The 23,597-nt window shown below is 54.7% G+C and overlaps 1 protein-coding gene across 8 annotated transcripts in view; it reads left to right on the forward strand.

The window, feature by feature from the left end:
- The first annotated feature begins 347 nt into the window (after positions 1–347).
- Smox (spermine oxidase) overlaps positions 348–23,597 on the forward strand; it is a 34,876-nt gene continuing 11,626 nt past the window's right edge. For 4 of the 8 annotated variants that reach the window (XM_076570676.1, XM_076570682.1, XM_076570679.1 and 1 more), the window contains exons 1-2: positions 350–507; positions 21,112–21,345. In XM_076570676.1, the coding sequence (XP_076426791.1) occupies positions 21,138–21,345 (208 nt within the window). In that variant the 5' untranslated portion in view covers positions 350–507; positions 21,112–21,137. Of the gene's footprint in view, positions 508–10,198; positions 10,221–15,971; positions 15,991–17,554; positions 17,980–21,111; positions 21,346–23,597 lie in introns of those variants that run through there. The other 4 variants (XM_076570680.1, XM_042276269.2, XM_076570678.1 and 1 more) reach the window with 4 other exon arrangements.

Here is a 23,597-nt window from a genome sequence, read left to right on the forward strand (position 1 = left end):
CCCTTTCACCTTAGGTTCCGGGTTGACGTGGACACCCAACCGAGACCTGAGTGAGTGGAGGCAGCGCAGGAGGAGAGGGGCTCTCTTCCCTTTCGAAAGGGCGGCTCCTGGGTGTGGGTAAACTGAGGCGGGCGCGCTCTTACAGTGCCGGAAGACCTCGGCGGCTTTACAGGGCGGGGCAGCGCCGGGCTGGCTCTGTTCCTAGGCAGATGGGTGGGTGAGGCGTCCCATTTGCGAGATAGGGGAGCGCAGGTGGCTGTGTCGCCGGCGGCTCCAGGCCGGGTGGCCTCGGGCTCCCCGCCCCCGGTGGGCGGGTCCGGGGCGGAGCGCACAGGCGGGGTGGGCCGGGGACGCGAGGCGGAGCGGGGCCCCCGCACAGGCCGCGGCGGCTGGCTCGGCCCTACGGTCCCGGCGGCGGCTGCAGGAGGAAGCCCGGCGGCTGCGGAGGAGGGGAGGCGGAGAGGCCGAGGCCGCTCGCAAAGACGCTCCCCGGCTCCGCAGGGAAAGGTATGGCGCGGCCTCCCCGGCCCGGGCGCGGGCAGCCACGGTGCCGCGCAGGCGAGGGGCTCCCGACGGAGGCCGGCGGCGGCCGGTGGGCAGAGGCAGCTGCCCCGGACGGCTGCGACCCCGGGGTCTGGGCCGCATCCCCCGGGCGCCCCGCACGGCGGCGCAGACAAAGCCGGCTAGACACTCGGGGCGGCCCGGAGGGTGCGCGCTGGGGAGCCGAGGGAGCGCAGCTCGCGGCGGCGGCGGCGGCGGCGGCGGGGGCCCGGAGTCCGCGGGTCTCTTTGGGACAGCGAGAGGAATGGGGAGCAGCTCTCCCGAGGGCCGTCCCGGGGCTCGCAGTCTGCCCCAGGCTTGGCGGGAGCCAGGCTCGCGAAGGGGTAGGGCGAGTTGGAGCAGTCGCTTCTCCGGGAAGGGGTGCGGAGGCCGGCTGTCGGCCTGGGGGTGGCGCGCCTGTGGAGCAGGTGAGCAGCGGTCGCGGACCTCTCGGATCTTGCACCAGGAGCAAGCACGTGCCCACAGGTTGTTCGAGGAACCGACTGGTAGTGGCACAGCACGGCCCCGCTTGGGGTCCGCTTGGTCGAGCTTGGGGGGGAGACAGCAGGTGCTGAGTGGGGGTCAGCGGGGCAGGGGGGTAAATGGAGGGTCAAGAAGGTGTGTAAATGGCCCTCTTGTTTGCGTTCTGCGACCTCTTACCGAGGAAGGGATATTACAGTGCCCGAAGGGCCATGCTTCCTCGTAGGCTCCTGGGCCCTGTGACCATTCCCATATGTGTCCCCGGGGTTTCTTACCCACAGGTTATGAGAACAGGCACCTCTCCTTCTCCAGTTTCCCGTGTTAACCTTGAATCTCACCCCCTTGAAGGCAGGGACCCAATTCCCATTACAGTGTATCTTCCTCGAAAGTCCTGTCCTTAGCGGTGTCCCTAAGAGACACCCAGGGTCTCCAGTGACTGGCCGCTCTAGCAGGCTTTGCCCACCTTGCAGGTCTCCTAAAAGCTCTGTCCCGGAGTGGTATCCTTCTCGGGGCTCTCCAGCTCCTCCCTCTTGCCTGTCTGCCTTAGCCTGCTTTCTTGGAACCTCTTCACTTAGCTCTTCAATGTTGGGGGGCTCCCGGGCTCTGTTCTCAGCACCTCCTTTCCTGACTCCCTTCTAATGAGACATCATCCCCCTTCCACTCCCTACCCCAGTTTTCATCCCTTCTTTTTATTTTTTTTGGTTTTTCGAGACAGGCTTTCTTTGTGTAGCTTTGGAGCCTATCCTGGAACTCGTTCTGTAGACCAGGCTGGCCTTGAACTCACCGAGATCCACCTGCCTCTGCCTCCCGAGCGCTGGGATTAAATGCATGTGCCACCACCGCCCGGCTTCATTCCTTCTTATGATTAACAACAACAAAAACAATTTGTGAACACAAAGACCTCTTTTTTGATTTATTTTATGTGCATTGGTATTTTGCTTGCATGCATGTCTGTGTGAGGGTGTCTGATCCCTTGGAACTGGAGTTCCAGACAGTTATAAGCTGCCATGTGGGTGCTGGGAACTGAACCCCAGGTCCTCCGGAAGATCAGCCAGTGCTCTTAACCGCTGAGCCGCCTCTCCAGCCCTGAACACAAAGACCTTAAGTGTTTCATGCTCATCGTTTTGAATGGCAGATTTTGTCTCTGGTCCCAGCTGGGTGTCGCCACCCTTCTGATCGCTTGTCCTGTCCTGCTTGACAGAAGACTAACGTGGATGAAGCAGGATCCCAAGCACTGGGGACAGGAGCCTCTCGGGTCCTGCCATCTGAAAATGGTTGGTAATCTACCCATCTTTTAGGATAGGCAGCATGGGCTCCTTTCTACCCACCCCTCACAGCCAGTCCCAGAACACTTGGCTCTTTTCCCACAGAGTCCATCTAGGATCTGTTCTCCATGCTCTGAATCTGTTGCTCTCACGTCAGGCTACTGCCCCATGCCAAGCCGCCCTTCGAGTCTTCCCAAATACTACAGCAGCCTCTCCCAGTGCCTCCACTTATCTCCTTTGCATCTTTTTATTAAACAGAGCGGCAAGAATAACATAGAACATTCTGATCAGATCACTTTGTTCCTTGATGGCTTATTACACTTGAATGAAGTCTCAAAACCTTCCCATGGCCCAGCTGGCCCTCTGTCACGTGGCCACCGATGACCTCCCAGCCTTATTTGACTCTTGTCACCGTTCTCGTCTCCCTGGCAGGCACATTGAGTCACTTCTGTCTCTTCAGCACCCCGGAACTTTTCCCTGGCCCAGAGACTTTGCTTGTGATGCCTTCCTTGACCTGAAGATGACTTTCCAGTGCTTTGTACTGGACATGCTTTGCTTACATTTTCTTAGTTCTAAATCTAAGTATTCCTTCCCCAGATACCATCCTAGCCTGTGTCGAGGGCCCCTCCTCTACTTGTGATTCACCATAGAACTTGCTTTACTGTCTTCATTTTATGTTTAAGAGTTGACAACCCCTTGTTACAGTTGTCTGGACATCGTTTGCCTTCTTAAGGGCTACAACCTTGACTGGTGGGCCCATTGCCGGTCTCCTAAAAGCTCTGTCCCTTGACAGGTTGGCCCATTGCTGTATCTGAAGCATCTTGCTTGGTGCCCTGTAGGTAACACTCAGGAAATCTCGAGCCGTAAAGGTGAGGTTCGGTTAGGCAGAAAGACTTGGGTATTCCAGTCGGCACGGGAGACTCCTGTAGCCTTAAGTGATCCTGAAGTGTTTTGTTTCCACAAAAGCAGTTGTGCAAATTGCTGCAAGAATGTGAGCCAGCAAGTAGGATGTGAAAAGGGGAAGCTGAGAAGATAGGGGTACCTTGAGGTCATTCCTGTCTAACTAGGGGAGACCAGGCATGTGGGGATCACTGGCGGTCAGTTGCAGCTAAATGATTTCCTTTGCTTTCTTGGCTAGAAATCAAGGTGTACGTGTGTTTAGACTGTGGCTATGTGGAATGTAGGAAGCAGGGTCTCTAATTCAGGACATGGAGACAGCCTGGGATTTCGTTCAGCCTACTCCCTTGGGTGGCTTTTGCGTGTTCCAACCCAGGGGGCCAGGGAGGTGAGAGAAAGAATAAGCTGGAGTTGGGGGTGTGTCTTTTTATGAAGCCTCATCTTGCTATCCACAGCTTTCCAGTTTGTACAGAACAGTCAGTGGGCTAGTATTTCAGAGTGGAGGGGGAGAGCCAGGGACCTCTGATATGGAAGGGCGGAGAGCTGGGATCTTGACAGGGGAATCCAGGATAGACCCAAATGTCATACTGTGAGTCAAGTGCTGGAGTTAGGAGCTACCAGTTCATATCTGGGGTGAGGCTGGCATGACTAGGAAATGCCGTGGACTGGCATAGGTGGGAGCAAAGAGAGCATCTTGAGTAGAGGAAATCTGGCCAAGGGCAAGGGGTAAGAATAGGTCCTAGTGTGCTCAGTGGGCACTAGGTGTTGTTTTTAAGGACTCAGCCGATGGATTCCTTCACTGCTCTCAGCACCTTAATGGTTGCCTTTTCTTCCATTTTGTTGAGGGCAGGCTGGAGGTCCAGTATACAACCAATAGTGGCAGCGTGAGGTCTGAACCCAAACCATCTGGCTCTGGAAGCCAGGCCAGTTCTCCCTAGCCTCTTAGATTTGGGCCAGTGGAGGGCTTCTTAACACACAAGGGCCTTTCCTGCCTTGCACGGGTGCCCGATACCCTTTCATGCTGGGGCCCTTGCCGAGGTGGGCTGCTAGGATTCTCCGCTCCTGGCCTCACTTTCTCTTCTGGGATGAATTGGGGTTCGTGCACACTGATATCAGGGTTCTGCCAGGGGGTGGGGTTGTGCTTGGAGTCTAAGCACTAATTGGAATGTCACCTCGTGGTTTATGTCCCTGTCACTGCTTCTGTGAATTTCCCCTCCCTGGAGAAGCTCAATGGGGGTCCACAGACAAGCTAGCCTCTTCGTGATCCTGCCTAGAACAGTGAGGGCATACTTCAAGCTTGACTCCTGGGGGCCCAGCTGGGCTCTGAGGTGGGCTGGATAGGATGTGAGTACAGAGCCGAGGGATAGAGAAGAGGGACTGGAGATGCATTGGCCTCTCTCTGCCCTTCTGTAAAATGGGATGAGAGAGACTTTTTCTTTGCCCCCAGAGGTGGTGGAGGTTGGCAGTTCTGTGGGGCTACATTCTTATGAGGGTCTTTCTAAGAGGTGCCTGAGACCCAGGCCAGGGCAGCTGTGCCTGTGAGCCTTTTTCCAGGGATACCTCCAGACACATGGCCACCTCTAGGGCCCTGGCTGGCTGAGGAGGGGGCTGCTGACCACACAGGGGTAATGTTTATTACAAATTCTGAGCCCCAGAGCTTAGGGGATCTGTTCTTCCACTTGGGCAGCTCCTCCATCTCCTCCCAAGAAGAGAAAGTAGGATCGTTGGACATTCTCTTCTGCATTTGGGGAAACTGAGGCACACAGCAAGCACATTGCTGTAGTTGTCAGGAGGTTCACGGAGGAGGCCTGTCTATGCCTGCATCCTAGTGTGCTGAGTTGAATTGGAGGCTGGTGCAGAGCCTGAGCTGGACCGTAGGTCTCCTTAGATGTCATTGGCACCTGGGATCTCCTGCACCCAGCCTGGTGTTGAGAGGCAGCTGGGACAAAGGGTGTGGTCCTCACTGTTCAGGAAATCAAAGAGAGCTGGCAGTGCCAGGCGCGCTTCGGAGAGGCCCCCTGGAAGCAGTTGTGCTGCTGAGAGTGCCCTGAAGCCCTTTAGAGGACCGGTGGCATTCCCAGCGTGGAAAAGGAGGTCAAGCCTGGGGAAGTGGGTTGAAGCCAGCCTGGGAAAAAGCTTGATTGCCCAGCTGCAGAATCTGGACTTATACCAGGCCCCAGGGAACCACCGAAGGTTATAGGTCATGGCTGTCACAAAATGATTAGAGCTGTGGCTTTAAAAATGCTTCTCAAACTTGAGCACAGACATCCCACCTGTTTGGCTAACTAAAATGCAGGTCAGTCTCGTCTGACTCAGTGGGTCCAGAGTGAGGCCTGGGAATCCGCATTTCCCCCCTTTCCTTTCCTTTCCTGTCTGGCTTTTCTTTTCTTTTTTTCTTTCTTTTTTTTTTTTTTTCCTGACAGTTTCTCATTATGTAGCTGTTCTGGAATTCCCTAGGTAGACCAAACTGGCCTCCAACTCACAAAGACCCTCCTGCCTCTGCCTCCCGGGAGCTGGGATTAAAGGTCTGCACCATGCCTGGTTGAGGCTGCATTTTTAAGGGCACAGGCCTTGCAGAAATGCTGCTCCACTGGCCACCGTCTACGCAGTGAATTTAGACCCGAGTTCTGTGTGACAGGCTCAGTTTAGATGGGACCTATAGCAGGCACTCTCAGTCCCTAGTGGGTTGTTTTGGCAGAGTTCAGGGAGCAACCTCTGGGCAAAGGAGCTGATGGGATGGGGAGTGTAGAAGGGACTCAGTGAGATAGTAGGAGAGGACGCTTGTGGGTGGCCTGCTCGGACGTGGGGCTAGATGAGGGAGGGACCTATGGGTGCTTGAGTCTCAGATGCTGGCATTCACAGGCCTGATTTCTTGGAGCTCCAAGACCACAACGGGGTGTCTGGGGTGACTGGGCCTTACACAGGGTGACGTGTAGATGACAGGCAGGACACCTTATCTCTGCCCGCAGCCTCGTCTGGTGGGGGAGCCAATCTGGGGTGAGCACCCTTCCTCTAGCCAGGGCGGAGCGAGCGATTGGGGCTACAGCTGGCTTCAGCTCCAGCCCAGCTGTGGCACTTCTGACAAGCCCTCTGTCTTCCTGGAGCGTGCCCTCTCCTTCCTTTTGGCCCCGTGGGAGTCCCTGCTGCTGCTATTGATGGTCACATGAACGAGGCTGTGGCTGCCCTGGTCGCCTCCCCAGTGTATTTGGGAGTCAGGGCCTGGGCTGAGCCACTACGGGCGAGTGTCCGCTCCCTTTTGCCACCTTAGTTTCCTTGTCTGTGAACAGAGAGGTTCTGTTCCCCTATGGAGTGATGTCACAGAGTTTGTTGGGTGGGGCTCTGTGTATTTCCAGAGTAGGAGCTTAATATACCTAACTTCTGGTTTACCATTAAAAGTGTGTGCTAGTGATGCAGTAGAGTGAGTAATTGGTGTGGAAACCGTCTGGCTCGCCTAGGGCTCTCCCAAGGCTCCTTGCTCTCCGGGCTTAGCATAGCTTAGAGTCAGTCGGTTGAGGTCCCATTAGATGCTGGCACCAAGCATGCAGTCACCACTCTCGGGCAAAAGGTGGGAAGACAGACAGTGAAGGTGAATGCCACCCTGCACCCGAGGGGCTGGCAGGGCTGGGGTTGGTCTGCTTTTAGCTTGAGTTCAACAGGTGTTCTACCAACTCTTCAGAGGAGGGTACAGGCACGCCTGTCTCCCCATTTTGCCAAGTCTTCCTGAGGGGTACTATTCTCAAGGACTGCTGTAAGCCTCCCCAGGGACTAGGAAACAAATGAGAGAAGAAATTGGCAGGTCTGCTCTGCTGTCCTGTTGGGAGGGTCAAGCTGTGTTTATGAAAATTGGAGGTCCAGACAAGTTATATAGGAAAGACAGACGATCGCATGTTTCTCAAGCTTATTTTGCTAAGGAAATATGTGTCTTTAAAGATTTCCTACTGTCTTACTGAGCAGGAAAATACCCCTTGGGAAGGGCTGTTGTGGAAGAATGCTGCTCACTGGGAACCGCAAACATGGCTGGTGGATGGGCTCAGAAGCGCTCGGGAGGAAAGGAAGGGTTAAGGGCTAGTTTCCTGAGAGAGGTAGGCTTGATGGGACAGACACACTTAGACGGTTGTGGACACAAAGGGCTTTGCAGAGGGAGGGATAGGCGAGATGGATCCCAGGCCCAGAGTTGTCTTGGGCTCTGGTGGTCTCTGCTCTCGTCATTGGGTGAGTGATTGACGGACCCAGAAGGTCTAATCTGATGCCCAGGACTTCACGGCCGCAGGCTCAGACATTCTGATTCTGGGAGGGATGTCGGCCAGTGTCACACTGTCCTGCCACTTCCTTGATGTACGTCTCTCTTACCCTCTCATTCAGGAGTTACCTGAGCAGGATATGATCTCTGGGCAAGAAGCTGACCCTCCCTGTGACTCAGTTTCTTATTTATGCCACGGGGATAATATATACAGCCACGGGGGCTGTATGATGTGGAGCGCCAGTTTGAAGTTTTCACTTGTGTGATTAACAAATGGATGGAAGCAGTGTCTCCAGGAAGGACCCAGGGAAGGGCCTACCCTGGATAAGAGAGGCACAGAGGCCAGCAGAGACACCCCCAAGGCTGGGGTGGAGTCCTGCTGGACTAGTGCCGTGCTTAGGAAAAGGAAGAGTTGGGGGTTAGGGCAGCGGGAACTGGCCTCAGGAGTAGCGCCCAGTGGGGTGAGGAAGTAGGGAAGGGGTAAGACATCACAGCTTGGTCCTGGGGGCCAGAGGAGCCCTGTGAGAGAACAGTGGCTACGCAGGGCGTGGCGTTAACTGCATGTAATCCCAGTCGTAGGAAGCACCCCCAAGAGTTTCAGGATGGGTTATATAGTGAGACCCCATCTCAAAACTTAAACCAAAGCAAACAAAAAATAGCAACAACAATACACAAGACCAAGTAAGAGACGGGTGGGAACCTGTCTTAATTACTTAGGCCCCAAGGAGCCAGGTGATCAGGACAGTGTTTAGTGAGAAACATGGCAGTGTACACAGTGAAGAGGTGGGGTACAGGACCCCAGTATCTGTGCCCCGTCATGGCTCAGAGCGTGGGGAGTGGTTGGGTGCCGTGTGTGACTCTTAGCCTCAGAGTCTATCATTCTGCAAAATATTAGGACCTTCTCTGAGTGGGTGTGGTCAGCACGGGACGGGGAGGAGGTGGTGTGCTGGGGTGCCTGCCCCCCACCTTCCTGTGGCTGGTGGGGACAGTCTGAGCTCCCCCACCCTTCTTCCCCTGCACATCTGCAGTGTGAGGACTCTGTTCAGCAGCTCAGGTGGGGAAACAGGGTGTGGCCTCCCAGCAGTCCTAGAGGAGGGGCCGGACCTAGAGGTGCTGACAAGCCGATGCCTCTGCCGTGGGCCCTCTGGGAAGAGGATGATCCGTGGGGCCTCTCACCAGCCTCGGCCCAGTCCTGTGGCATATTGTGTCCTTCGCCCTTGCTCTTGAACAGACTGGAGCCCTGGGTTCTCTGTAAGTCCGGGCTTAGAGCACCAAGGTTGGAGGCTGAAGAGAAGCGTCGCATTTAGGCATGGCTGGGTGGCCTGGTGTGGGGTCTGACACCCCAGCCGTTCAGTCCTCCGCCTCCGTGGGGAAGGGTGTTAAGGCCAGTATGACTTACGATCAGGAGAAGCCTCACTTGGAAGGGAGTTGGGATTATTAGAAAACAAAGCAAAGAGCCTAGTCACCCCTGCCAGCCAGGAGCTGGTTCCTGCCCCCGCCCCCATGCTGAGACCTGGCTACTGTCACCTTTCACAGAAAGGGGACACTGGTGAAACCCAGGTTCTGCACCCTCTCTCTGCCTTGATACTCTCTCCTCATCCGGCAGCCCCCTCAGAACCTGCACCCAGACCTTCAACTGTGCCCACCCCCACTCTGCCTGCCTGCTTGCTGTCTTGATGCGGCGGCTGGGGGTGCTGCCCCTGGAAGGCTAGTGAAATCCTAGACTCCAAGTCAAATAGAGTTTCGGATAATGCTGTCAGGAGACACCCAGGATGGCCTGCAGGCAAACACTTGGAAGAATGTGTAAAAAGAGTTTTCATTGTTCAGTACTCAGGACTCTCACTCTCCTTACCTTTGGTAAATTAACATAAAGCCATACACAATGCAAAACTTTGTGAGTTAGGCTGGAAAGGGTTTGGCGTCCGGAGAGTCGCTTTGGGATGGACATCGAATGTGACCCTGATCGAAAATAGTGAGCTCAGAGAATGGCTTTCATGACCTTTGAGCCTTGGTGCTCACTTCTGTAATATGGAGGCATGGCTGTGAGGACTAGGCCTTCCTCAGGGAGGTGTTTAGCGTTGCCACCCTGTGCCTTCAAACTTGCTCCATAAAAACATAGCGACAACGGCAGAATGCTTCGGAAGACCTTTGGCTTCAAAAGCAGGGAGTTACTGAGTCTCTTTGAACCTCACAAGAAGACGCACGCGAAGGGATTGTCTGGTGTATAAACTCAGTGTCTTAGCTCCCCAGGTGTTTTATGGGCTACGTCACAGGCCCTAGACCCAGCTGTGGCCTTTGCTGGGAACACCGTTGGCTTTGCAGACAGCTCGCTTGGGTATGGGTTGTGCTTCCTGCGTGGATAGTGTGAAGAGCCCTTCGGTGGCTGGTCTCCGGCACTTGTTAGCACCCTAAAGTCACCAGGAGGGGGAAGTCTTGGGCTAGCCAGAGGAGGTGACTGCCCGGCTAGTGGGGCTCATGGATTGTCACTCTCGGCGGTTCCATTTGGGCTGGCAAAGCAACGTTGTCGTAGCCCGTACCCTGTTAGGGCAGGAGGGACCAGTGTGAAGGGCCGAGTCTGACAGTGTGTGCCTGGCAAGCCTAAGCTAGCGCCTGGGGCGGGGAGACTAGAGGGGCCTGGAGCCTCCTCGCCAAGCACCCAGGCCAAGAGGCAAGTGGTTCCTAGTGCCAGCCCCGGGTTTTGGCTGTGCAACTAGGGTGAGCTGCCAGGCTTTGAGGTGACTCTTTCCAGCCCCAAGTGTCTGGCATAATGTGTACAGAGTCAGTCTACAGTGGAGCAGGTAGGACAAGAGAAGTGCCCCCAAGCCTGGGGCAACCCTTGGGACTGCTGCCCTGGTGGGGGTGCCGAGTAAAGACTGAGCAGAGGCTGACCCCGCTGCGGCCTCCATCTGCTCTCTCCAGCCCTCTTCGCCTGTTCCCTCATCTGTACAATGGGGCGGGGGGGGGGGGGGGGGCAGGATGCTTGAGAGCGTGAAGGATGTAGTGAATGGAAAGCCCAGCCCAGAGTTTGGTACAGAATGGGAAAATCAAACAGCAGTCTGTCTGTCTGCTCTGGTGTTCTTCTGTTGTTGGACTGGGGGGTTCTTTGGTTGATGCAAATGCTTTTCGAGATCGTGTACCTCGGCTTTGTAATTTGTACTGCAATGGGGGGACCTTTGAGTGGTAGTTTTGCTAGAAAGGGGTTTATGAAGACAAGGACTCTCTCCTTGCAAATGCTCCCCAGATCCAGCAGACCTTAGACATCTCCGCCCTTGTGGGGCTGAAGGGTATCTTTGCATGCAGGGAGCACAAGTCTCATGCTGGGTGCAGTGGAGGCTCCATGACCCGGGAGAGAGGACAGGCTTGCTGCAGGAGGACCCCCACCCCCCACCGGGTCTACTGTCAGGCACAGTTGGGCTTTGTGCAGAGTCACGAGGGCCACTGAGGGATGAGGGGGGGTAGCTGGTGGGGGGAGCGGAGCTGAGTGGCTGAGCTGTGTTCACAGCCTCGGTTCTTGCAAGTGGTTTTGAAAGAGTCAGCCGAAAGTGCTGACTGTGCCGGTCTGCTTTGCCCTAGAGCTGTGGCCAGTGTGTGGGAAGGGAGAGGAAAGAAGCCCGTGGGGAAGCCACTCCTTCGTCTGCCAGCTGACACCTCCTGGGTGCCCGCCTGTCAGTATTCACCAAGGGTAGATCTCTGTTGCATCTGGCCCTGGGCATGATGACTCACATCCGGGGTGGACTGGCCTGTGTCTGCAGGTGACGCTGGGTGCATTCGCCTCTTAATGTAGGTGGTGCCTCGTCAGTGCAGGTGATGCCCAGTGCAGTTCTACTGTGTTTGGGGGTGTGTGCTAGGGCCTGTGACCTGTAGAAACCTGTTCACCTCTGGTGATGACCCTGGCAGGAGCACAGAGCCCAGGCTTCACCCCTCAAGCCCTGGGGCCTGCATCATGGTATTTGGTCTTGGGTAGGTTTTGATCTTTCCCACACCCTAGACTTTACCATGAAGGGTCAGAGGGTCAGCGAGATGACAAAGAACTAGTCTGGGTTTCTCCCAGCTGTGTGTGTCATGACTGGCCACTGAAGTCACGCTTGTGACTTGAGCCTTGCCTTGGCTCCACATCCTGCCTCTTTGTAAGTTCCGGGAGGTCCACACAGCATTCTCACTTCCTCTGAGCCAGTGCCTTCCCTGGCCCCCACCCCAGCTTCTTTCTCTGTGGCTCTCGTAAGCTCTGTCTGACCTGTCAGGTTCTTAAGGAGGCAAGCTCTAGCTTTTCTGTATTCCTAGTGCCCAGGGCTGCCACAGAGTAGCACTCCCTAAAACCTGCTCAATGAATAAAAGTTTGTCCCTACCACCTGGCTCTGGTTCCACGTGGATTTCTCTCACGCTTTGTGTATGCTGTCTGGTCTCTTCAGATCTGCCCAGCTTAGGCCTAGAATGCCCCCGTGATTTAGTAAGAAACTCACATCCTACCCACGTGCCCTGTGCCCACCATGGCCTGTGGAGACTGGGATGCCTGTATGCTGTTCATTGGGTGACTCCTTCCCTTGGGGGAGAAGGTGGGATGCGTCCTCCATGCTCCTGCTTAGATGTCTATTCCCAACTCTTTGGGCATGGTAGGAAGGTCAGGTGAATGCCTCTGGGACCTGGGACTTCAGGCCTCATCAGGAGACCTTTGGTAGGGAGGACAGGATGGAGGCAGGGAGGGGTGGGGGCACCTTGATCTCAAGTGACTTGTTATTCTCATCAGCTGTGCCCCTAAGCACCACCGTCTGGGACCGGAACTGACCCCTTCCCAGACTGTATTAGGTTCCACAGTCTGGATCTTAGCTCCCCGTTGTACCTTTGAGTTACCCAGCTGCGAGCCTCAGGGCCGTCCTGTCTATAATTTGATGCTCTGTCCTCGACAGGGTCAAATGCAGTACCAGGCAAGGCTGCACCTTGTAGGAGACAAAACATGCAAACACAGATCTCACCGAGTATTTCTGACGGGGAGCATAGGACCCAGACCAGGGCACGTGTGATGGCTGTTCCCACTTCGGGGATGAGAAAAGGCTTTCCCAGCTTGTTCAGTTAGACCCCGGCCCTGTGTCCTGGGGTCTCTCTTTCTGCAGAGGCTGCAGAGGAAGGGGAAGAGGACGTGGGAGTGTGACGGTAAGGACACGCACGGCTTGAGGTGTATTCAGACCTGGACTGCAGAGGACTTTGGAAGCCAGTCAGTGACAACATAAAGGAGGATTTTGGCCATGATCTGGGCTCGGCTTCGTCAGCCTCCTCCTCCGATACAGCATCAGTTCCCTGCAGTCTCTGCAGCTGGAGCCTGCACCTGAAATAGCTTCACAGAGGAGTCGGCTCCATTCCACAGAGTCTGACTTAAATGAGGTGGTGTGAGTGTAGGTGTTTGTAGACGTCTCCTGGGGAATGTGATGTACCTGTCAGTGGGCCTGGTTTCTAGTTCTGCTTCTCACAGTGGAGGGATGGAGCTCCTGAGTGACGGAGGTGTTACCCGGGGATCTCCCTCCCCCTCAAGGCTTCCTGGATAGGAAACTGGAGATTATTCAGTATCTATTTCTGGGCAATAAATTACCTCAACGCTAGTAGTTTTAAAACAGCGAAATCATCACTTGTAGCTCATCTGTGAGTCAGGAATGGGGATGCAGTTGAGCTGGGTGGCTTTGATTCAGGGTCCTCCAGGAGGCTGCAGGCATCTGGAGGCTCAGGGGCTGGAGGATCTGCTCCTGTGGTGGGTCACGCCTGCTTGGCAGGATGGTGTGGCCACCGTGTCTTTTATAACCCAGTTTCAGGTGTCACATTCTATCTTTCTGCAATATCCTCTTAGCTGCAAAGGTCGGGTGAAGCGGAGAGGGCTACGCTAGGGTGTGAGTCCCAGAAGGGCTCTTGGGAGGCTGCACTCATGCATTCTGGCCTGGTAGGTCCAAGCACCAGCAGCAGGTGGGTACGGGCTGACCCTTCTCTGCTGACGAGTCCTCTGTCTTAGCACAAGACAACGGGAATTGTCTCTATGGGGTGGGTAGCTCTGCCAGGCTTCACATTCCTGCTTTGAAATTACTTAATGTAAGATTACTTAAAAGGCCTGTGATCCTTCCTGGGTGGGCTTGCTTCTTCCCAAGCTCCACCTACATCTTTTCACCTGGTTCAGTCTTCTCTTTGGTGACTCCCACTATGTACAGGTGGGGGCCTGCGGGAGAATAAAGAAATATTGCTGCTGTGCGTGCGCGGCTCTAGGCCTCTGTGTGTATTGTCACACAACCCGTTTTACTGATGAGGTTCCCCACCTGAGGAAGAAAGCGTTTATTTGGCTTACATGTTCTGAGTTACAGTCCATAGAAGAAAGCCAAGGCAGGACCTGGAGGCAGGAGCTGATGCAGAGGCCATGGAGGGGTGCTGCTGACTGGCTTGCTCCTCATGCTTGCTCAGCCTGCTTTCTTACAGAACCCAGGACCACTTGTCTATGGATAGGACCACAATGGGCTGGGCCCTCCCCTCCCACATCCTTAATCAAGAAAATGCCTTGTAGACTCGCCTATAGGCAAGGTTCCTCTTCACAGATAACTCTCGCTTGTGTCAAGTTAACAAAAACCCAAAAGCCAACTAACCTGTCATGCACCCAGTAAGTGGTGGAAATTCAAATTACTGACGTTGAAAAGTTGGTGATCACGTCTCAGGACATCCGTGAAAACTGTGGTGCTAAAGTTGTCCTGTAGGAGGGGACTATTTGTGCTTGAGAGAGAGAGAGAGAGAGAGAGAGAGAGAGAGAGACTGAGCACTCTTTCCTTGGCGATCCCCCAACTAGGCTTCTTACAGGGTCTGCCCGTTCAGGGCACTATAAAGTGCCTTATGTCTGTTCTGCTTTGCAGTGTGGCAGGAAATTGAGTCTGGCCCAGGGCGCCCACCCCTCCCAGTGTACCGCCCACTCCTACCCACTCCTTCCATGAGGTGTGTGTGTGTGTGTGTGTGTGTGTGTGTGTGTGTGCGCGCGTGCGCGCGCACACGCGCGTGCGCACGCGCGTTGCCAGTCAGGGGCTGCCAAGAGTGCTGGCTCCCCTCCTCTGTTCTGAAACAGGGTCACAAGAAGCTTTTTGAAGTTGTCCTTTTCAGAACTACATTTTGAGGGAAGAGAGGCGCATAACAAAGGCACAGTGCTTGGAGAGAAGCCAGGCACCAGGAGGAAGTGAGGGCCTTGGTTGTCATCAGGGCTGCTGCTGGTCTGGGAAATGAGGTACCTCTGCTGTTGCCCTGTTGTGGACTTGGAGTTGCCTAATGACCACTGAATCGGGGAAGGGTGGTCAGGCAGAGTCAGGGCTGAGGGGCTCAGACCCAGTCGAGATTGGGCTGGGAGTCAAGTTGTGGGCGTTTGATTGACACCAGGGTCAGGGTTCCTTTAGGCTGGGGCCACGGCTGATACTGGGCTCTGAGCAAAGACAAAGCTTTGGGTTCTTTTACATGCAATGGAGCTTTGGGATCTTGGAGGGTGACTCCACCCTCTCTAACAGCCCTTTGGGGACCTTCCTCCCTTGACCTTTCTTGTGAGGTAGCACTTGCAGGTGGCCATACGTCTCTCCTGTGCTTGTATCCTTCTCCCAGCCGTCCACAAGCAGGTAGAGCCCCCCCAATTCCCGACAGAGAAGCTTGAAGGCGGGCAGGTGTCCCTGAGCCATGTGACCCCAGGAAGTGGGAGCGTGTGTGATGCTCTTGGGGTGAGTTCAGAAGTGTTGGCCAAATGGGGCCTAGAGAAAGGCAGGCCCTAGCCTAGGGATTACTTAGCAAGCAAGTAGGCTGCAGAGTTGGACTGGCCTGTTCTGCCCACTGGGTTCACACCTCTATTCCTGCTATTCCTGTCCACTGGCCTGGCCCTTCTGGTTGGTGGTGCTGCGCAGTGTACTCATTGTGGCCTGGGCATGAAGGCTGGGAAGGGTCTGGCTGGGAGGCTGGGCCAGCCTGCCCCCGACTGGAGGGTGGGAGGAGGCTTGCACAGACACAGAGCCCTTTGTTCGCCAGCACAGCAAGGCAGCTGGTGTGGGATTTCTGGGAGGTTTTCTTTTTTTTCCCCTTTCTTTCTTTTTTTTACCTTAGAAGAATAATTGCATTGTCTAGGGGGTCTCAAGACTCCAAATCCCTCTGCAGACCTGCTAGACAGCCCAAAGATGTTCTCTTGGACCAGTCCATCTCCCCCAACCCCCCACTTCCTTCCTTCTCCCTTTCTTCCTGCTAGAAGCTTGGAAAGAGTATCCAGGGAAGATGAAGCTGTTACTGCCCCAGGCCACTAGTCCTACCTGTTGGGAGAGAGTCCTGAGGTCCCCAGGGCTGGTTGAGGAGGGGGCAGCTGCTCTGTCTCCTGCAGTGGAGGGAAGGTCGCCTGAGTCCTGGGTAGATCTCGCATGAGCAGACATCGGGCTTGAGGGAGGGGAAGGATGCTGGTTAGAGGCAATGACCTAGTTTGGAGGGCTTCAGCTGGTGTGGTCCTAGACTCCAAAGGAGATGAAGTGAGGAGGAGACTGGTGACCTTGGAGCCTTGCTCTTCCACAGGCAGCAGATGAAGAAATCCAGACTGAGGTGACCTGAGGGAAGAGCAGCATCCCAGACACCCTAGGGAGTAACTTGTGTCAGAGGGTCCACGATGGGTAGAGTGCTTTTTGTGTCTTTGAAAGGTTGGGAGGTGATCGCTGGTGGAATCGTATTTTCGGTAGTAACTACAGCTGGGGAGCAGTGGATGAGTGTGAGAGGCAGAGTTGGCCCCAGTGTTGAAGAGCAGGGGTGTCTACCCTGGCTGGGCTGCTGACCAGGCTCCCTTGCTGGAGAACTACCAGTCCAGCCTGGAGTCTGGCCTTGCTCAGGGACAGGGAGGCTGCAGCCTCAGTCCTGAGATACCAGGCAGTAAGAGGTCCCTAGTGAGACCCTTGTGCTCTGGGAGCCATCTGATGGCGGTTGTATTTCAGAGCCAGTCTGCGGGGCCTGCAGTTCACAGTGGCTTTGGGAAATGGCGGCACAGCTCCTGAGTCCCAATGAGGACTGTGCGGCTTAGAACCAGAGGCAGCTCTTCTGATGTTTGGCAAGGGAGAAGTTTCCCTTGGGCCATTAGGTGGGCTGGGGAAGCCCAAGGCTTTGTAGTTTGGGATTTATGTTGTGTGTGGAGGGGAGTATCTTGGAGAACTGAGGCCAGCAGGGCCAGCGGATAAAGGGCTTTCCATGTTTGGTGTGGAGCAGACACTCAAAATGAGTTGCTGGGTTGTATTCTCTGGTCATATTACTGAGGTCCAGCCAGTTAGCCTTTAAAGCAGTGGTTCTCAACCTGTGGGTTGTGACCCCCAGGGTTGTCAAATGAGTCTTTCACAGGGGTCACCTAAGACTATCAGAAAATACAGGTATTTACATTACAATTCATAACAATAGTAAAATTACAGTTATGAATTAGCAATGAAAATAATTTTATGATTGGGGGTCACCACAACATGAGGAACTGTATTAAAGGGTCACAGCATCAGGGAGGTTGAGAACCGCTGATTTAGAGGGTGATTTAGAGATTGAGACTGGGTACAGGTGAGACTCAAGAGGGAGGAAGGGGGGGGGTCCCTGAGAACGTTGCGGGTAGAGGTCATAGTGTTTGGGTTGTAGGAGTGATCATGGCTTGACAATGGACAAAGGGGGTCTTCTTCCAAGGACGCCTACAGCTCTGACTCTGGGCTGTTGCGGGATGAGTCCAGGAAGATGTGTGCTGGTTGCCTTTTTGAGTTCTGGGCATTTCTGGGAGGGGCTCAGCAGGATGGTGTGGAGGTGGTGCTGGCACTGGGCAGCAGTGGGAAGCTGTGGCCTGTGGCCAGGGAAGTGGTGTCAGGAGGCCATGGGGTGTTGTGAAGGGGGGCACTTATGCTCTGGCTGACTTGATTTCTTGAAGCTTTGGGGCTTGGCCTGCTTGGGGACATGGATGCTGGGCAGGAAGCCCTAGATCCCCCACCCCAATTTACCATGGAGGCCAGAGCAAGAAGGCAAGTGTCTATTGTTCTGTGTCTCCCTCGGCTCCCTCCTCCTCCTGCACCGCCTGGCTGAGCCAGCAACTTTTTCTTCATTCCTTTATCTGTGGGCAAGTACAGGGCGTTCTGTTCTCCTGTGCATGCAGATCAAGGCGAGAAAGGACAGCGGGCATGCACCAAGGGCCAGCTACATGATTCTTCCCCAATAAGATGATGTCTCTCTCTGTCTGTCTCTGTCTCTCTCTCTCTCTGTCTCTCTTTCTCAAAACTACAACCCCCCCAAAATCCCAGAGGGGGAAAATGATAGGAACTAACAGGAAACAAGACAACAGCCACAGCCTGTTCCGTGGGGCCGCCACAGCAGCCTTTCTGGACATGCCGTCCCGTCTCGTAGTTTTTAGCTGGACCTTGGGGGATGGACACGGGGTGTCAAGGGGGCCGTGGTAGACGACGTTACTCTGCTTTCTGTGGCTATGTGTGTGGTGCCTCTGGCTCCTTGTGGGTGACAGGGGTGGATGGAACTGACCTGGGACACGGCTTCTGGAAGGCCACGACTGTGGGGTTAGCTGTGAAGGTGAGTGGTGCACGGGACCCACATGGGCTTGGCTTTCCTGCACTGTGTCCACCATCCTGATGATGCCCAGGCTCAAGGTCTCTGAGATTTGGTGTTGGGGGCTGAAGACTATTTCTGTAGTCATCTTTAAGATGGCCTGTGGTCCATTCCAGAATCCTTTCATAATGTACCTACAGCACCTGGTCCTTCAGTGTGAGGTCCTTAAATGCTGACAGTCTGTGACAGCCAAATATTATTTGACTGTCACAGCGGTGTTGTGAGGGGCTGCCAGCAAGCCTAGGAGAAGGAAGGTCAGCTGGACTTCTCTGGTTGTTTTTTTTTTCTTACATTTTTATTCTTTTTAAAATTTATTTATTTTATGTGCATTGGCGTGAAGGTGCCAGATTCCCTGGAACTGGAGTTATAGATCGTTGTGAGCTGCCATGTGGGTGCTGGGAATTGAACCCAGGTACTCTGGAAGAGCAGCCAGTGCTCTTAACCACTGAGCCATCTCTCCAGCCCCTGGACTTCTGGTTTTTTGAGATGGTGCCTTAGTGATAAGCAGGACACACTCCGGCTTTTGTTTTTTTTCTTTTTTTTGGTAACGTTTTGCCTTATAGCCCAGGCTAGCTTGAACCTCATGGTCTTCCTGCCTTAGCCTTCACAGTACTAGAATTACAGGTGTGTGTGGCCATAGTCAGTGTGGGAACTCAGGCAGGAACACCTGCTCAACACAGTAGCATTTCAAGATGTGGCTCCACCAGTGAGCTTTACAAACACTGCCGCCTTCCCACCCTTGGGGTGCCCCTGGGGCAGGGGTGTCGGGAAGGGGAACCCCCACTCTCGTTCCAGAGGATGGGTTGGGGCACGCAGCGGTGTCACGTCTCACCCATGCCTGAACACCCTGGCGTCATTACAGCTGACGCAGGCCGGCCCTCCGCAGCGCTCCGCTCCGTGTATTTACTAGCTTGTCACGGCGTCGGTGGCTGGCAGACTTCCGGTGGCATCACAGCTGACCCTGCCAGCGCGTGCAATCTGCCACATCCTCACCTCTAAATTTAGTGCTCAGGAACCTGGGCGAGAGCAGAGGGAAGGGAGGGCGAGAGTCCAGCCAGCCCTGCTTGGCATGTTCCCTGGAGGGTGGGGACCGAGGCGAAGGGGAAGAAGCTAGCGGAGGAGGAGGCAGGAAAGGCCTGCGCCCACCTACTGGTGGCCTCATCCTCTGGCAAAGCTACGATGGACTGGGAGGGAGTCTGGGCCTCGAGCGCCACCTGCCTGCAGCCTAGGAAACCTGTTCTACCCTGACTTCGCCAGTCTGACTCTGGGACTGGGGTAGGAGGTGCCTTAGGGGAGGGAGCATTCCTTTCTGGGCCCAGGCATCATATGGAGTAAGTTGGGGAGAAGCAGCCTCTTAGCCTGAGCATATTTAGGAAAAACAAAAAACAAAACAAAACAAAACAACACCAAAACTTCCTTTGCTGAACCTCCAAGTGTTAGAGAACAGTGTCCTGAGGAAAACGGAAACCTGAGCTGGAAGTTGGCGTGTCTTGACATGCTGTGTAACTTCCATTCAGGTCAAGGTAGATCTGTTCCTTCCCTGCAGGAAACCCACTCCTGCTCTTCTCTCTCCCTTCCCCTCTTCCTTCACCCCCCCCCCCCCCCCCGTCCTCAACAGATTGCTTGCCTCTCCCTGAACTTTATGTAAATGGACCTGTACAGTATGTGCTGCTGCTGCTGGGTATCTGGCCTCCGGCTCAGTCTCATGTCTTCTGGCCTCTGGCTCAGTCTCATGTCTTCTGGCCTCTGGCTCAGTCTCGTGTCTGTGGAGGGCACAGCAGCTTGGTTCTGTAGTTGCTGAGTTTGGCATGGGGCGAGGGCAGTGCGTAGCTCATGCATCTGTTCCCATTGCCTTTGGGTTCTTTCTGGATTTGGTCAGTGGGATAAAGCTATAAATTTCTTTGACATGTCTATGTGGTGGGATGTGCCCTGCATCTCTGGTGGATTCTTAAAAGTGGATTACTGTGTCTGGGAAAGGTCATGTTTGCTTCATGGGTGTGGGTGACAGGGTTTTATTTGCTTCTTGGTTGTGGCCCAGGAGCTTTCATCCACCTGCATTTATTTCTTGCTGGGTCTTGGTACTATTAAATTCTGCAACATCGGCGACTCAAACCTGAGCCAAGACAACTGGACTCTTTAAGGCACTTGAGTCAGGGAATGTAAGGAATGGGAAATGAGCTGAGTATCTCCTACACGGTGGTCCTCAGATACCCGCAAACCATCCCGCTCATTCTGGGAATAGAGGACTAGTGTATTCCAGCGTGGGTCACCTCCTTTCTTCCCTGCATTACCAGCTGCCCAAAGTCTGGCGTCTTTAAGTAAGCTGGCAGAGCGTAACTGTCAATTTGATGTCTGGCCTCTGGTGCTGTGGGTCATCACAGTTCACTGTTTCCTGGGTTCATTGCTCTTTTGTGGTGACTGGGGGGCTGGGTGGATGGGGAAAAGGACCAGCCCAGAATAGCAAGGCTTGTTGGACACCAGCACTTTCTAGAGGAGTGGGGAGGTGAAGACTGTCTCTCCCACCACATCGCCACCTCACCAGGACTCAGAAGGCCAACAGAAAGGCAAGGAGGCGAAAGGTATAAGGGGATAGAGGCCTAGGGAAGAGCCAGGTGAGAGGTGGGGACAGAGCCCAGGGCTGTGTGTGCGTGTGTTCTGGGCTGGTGTGGGCAGTATGAGGATGTGCAAGGATCCCTCGGAGGTGTGAGTGCCCCGATATCTGTGTGAGCAGCCTGGGGTGGGCACAAAGAGCAGCCATGTTGAGTTGAACCAATCGTCAGTGTCGTCAGTGCCCTGACTTTGGCCTTTTTGGTCATCTCTCCTCAGGTCACCTCTTATCTCCACTTTAGGGCCCGCGGACAGGGAACAGGCAGAGCTGAAGAGATCTGAGGGTGGGGTTGATGGATTCTACCTCTGGCCTGTTGGTGGGGCCTAAGACGCATCTCCCTCCCTGGCTCTCATCTCTCTTCCTGTCTCCCTTTTTGTGTTTTTGGGAGGTATCTCTTCTCGATCAGGTTTTTGGGGGAGGGGGTACAGCTGTGACTGTCCCTCGGGTCAGGTGGGCTGACCCCTTCCTCTCTCTCTCTCTTGTCACAGGCTCCTAGAAGGTGAGTCCGGACGGTATGCAAAGTTGTGAACCCAGTGGCGACAGTGCGGATGACCCTCTCAGTCGTGGTCTTCGGAGAAGGGGACAGCCTCGTGTGGTGGTGATCGGTGCAGGCTTGGCTGGCCTGGCTGCAGCTAGAGCACTTCTCCAGCAGGGCTTCACCGATGTCACTGTGCTTGAGGCTTCCAGACACATCGGGGGCCGTGTACAGAGCGTGAGACTTGGTAAGCGTCACTCAGGCCTAGCCACCTCTCTAGGCCACCCTTTGTCCCCCAGTACCCTGGTCCTGCCTGAAGTCTTCCTAATTTGGTCTTGGGATACATGTTTGATCATGCCACCTGTGTGGGTGTTTTCCAGAAGCTTCCTTTGCCCCTTGCACTGACATTCCATTTATGGGGAATGCTTGCTGGCTTGGCGCAAGACTCGGGGTGGACAGTGTTTGTTGGGGAGGACATACCCAGAATCAGACTGTCTCAGGCAACAGGAACTAAGGTTGGTTGAGGGGAAGCAGGGTTTAGGCTTCCTTGTGTGGTCTTGGGATTGTCTCGATCCGGGTTGCAAATAATGAGGACCCTGGAGAAAGCAGCCAGATAAGAGACATGCTCCTGGGGTAGGGAGACTTTGCTAGGGTTCTAGAGAGTAGGGATAGTTCCTGAAGTGGAGCTGCTAATCAGGGCTTCCACAGCCACAGCCTGTGTGGGGTGTTTTGGCCAGTGGTGGGTTGAGACCGTGATGATGACCCAGTGAGACCACATGCGGTGACCTGGAGTATGTGAGTGACGCAGACACTCTGGATTAGTGTGTGTGTGTGTGTGTGTGTGTGTGTGTGTGTGTGTGTGTGTGTGTGTGTGTGTGGAGGCTAGAAGCTGACATTGGGTGTCTCCCTCAATTGTTTTCTGAACAGATAGGGTCTCTGTTTCTCACTGAACCTGGAACTCAACTATTCTGCTAGGCTGGCTGGCCAGTAGGCCCTCAGGGTCCTCCCATTTCTGCCAATCCCAGGTGTGCACTACCTTGCCTGGAGTTCTGACATGGATTTGGGGGATCTAGCTGAGGTCCTCATGTTTTTGTGACAAGCCTGTTGCTAACCGAGACCCCTCCCTGGCTTTGTTTTCGCTGTCGAGACAGGCTTTCATTCTCCAGTTCCCTGTCTCCCAAGTACTGAAGTAAGAGGTGTGACCACCACAGTCCACCTCTGGAGGGGCTTGTGTTTGCCACACAGAGCCTATGGACTTACTTAGGTGGTCAGGCTGGGACTCGAGGGACATCAAGGACACCCCCGGGCCTTTTCTCCTCTTGTGGAGCTATGGAGCACATTAAGAGTTTTCCCCTAGAGCCGTTCCTGGAAGGCATATATGAGGTTTGTTTCCCCTTTTCATGCACAAACTAGTTTGTCTCTTGGCAGTAAGAATGAAAGTGCCATCCAAGCGCTCCTAAGGCTGGGGCAGCCGGGGAGCCTCAGTGTTCTTTGCTCACTGTTGATTGGCTGGCTGGCAGCCTCAGGGCAGTCCCATTTATGAGTCTTGGGGCGTGTTCAGAGTCTGATATAGAAACAGAAGATGGGGAGATAGGTGGCCCAGCCCCGGAGGCAGCTGACAACTGAAACCACGCAGGGAAGGCCTGGGCTGGCAGGAGGCTAGATGGGCAGAGACGAAAGGGGCCCAGGTTGTGTGGAATGAGGAATGTGAAGGAGATAGGGGAGAGCATGCCGCTCAGGGTGTCTGTGTTGTGGGCAGGGAGGCAGGCCCGAGAGCCCAGGGTGTAGACTGACATGCTGCACCATGGCTTAGTGGCCATGTACCTGTCAGTAGTGAGCTCAGGGGTCTAGAGCCAGAGGCTCTGAGGACACCGCATGCTATGAGGTGAGTAGGCATGGGACGGCACCCTTTGGAAGTAGGGATGTGGCAGAGATAGAGTGTAAGTGGGAGGGGCATCCTCAGTGGCGGCCTTATTCTGGTCCTCCCAGCTCCTGGCAGACCCTGACCTGACCCTGCTCCTCACCTCTTTTCACATTTGATGAACATCTAGAGACAGGAAAGGCATCTCCTTGCTTCTGACTTGCCCAGTCTCTGTGTGGTTTGGGGCTCCCTACTGTGTGTGTGCGGGGTGGGGGGGGGTGGGGTGGGGGGAGGGTTCAGCTCCTCCTTCGATTGCTGTCCCCCCCCCCCCCCCCCCCCCCCCCCCCCCCCCCCCCCGCTCTGAACTGCTGGCTATGAAGTCTCTGGGAAAGGGAGACTACTGTGTCCAGTCATTCCCACTGCCAGGCCCACCAGGATCCAGCAGCAGCTCTGAAGCCATGGTCACACAGCAGAGTCTTGGTTAGTCTCAGTGGGTCACAAAACAAAACGAACAGCCATGAATGTGAGAGTGAAGTTTATGGGGAGGGGAGAGTGGTTGGTACTGCATTGTGTACATGTGCAGAATTGTCTAAAAACAAATTTAATTGTTAATAATACTGATAACAATAATATCACTG

The sequence above is a fragment of the Peromyscus maniculatus genome, chromosome 4, assembly GCF_049852395.1.
Source record: "Peromyscus maniculatus bairdii isolate BWxNUB_F1_BW_parent chromosome 4, HU_Pman_BW_mat_3.1, whole genome shotgun sequence".
Classification (NCBI taxonomy): domain Eukaryota; kingdom Metazoa; phylum Chordata; class Mammalia; order Rodentia; family Cricetidae; genus Peromyscus; species Peromyscus maniculatus.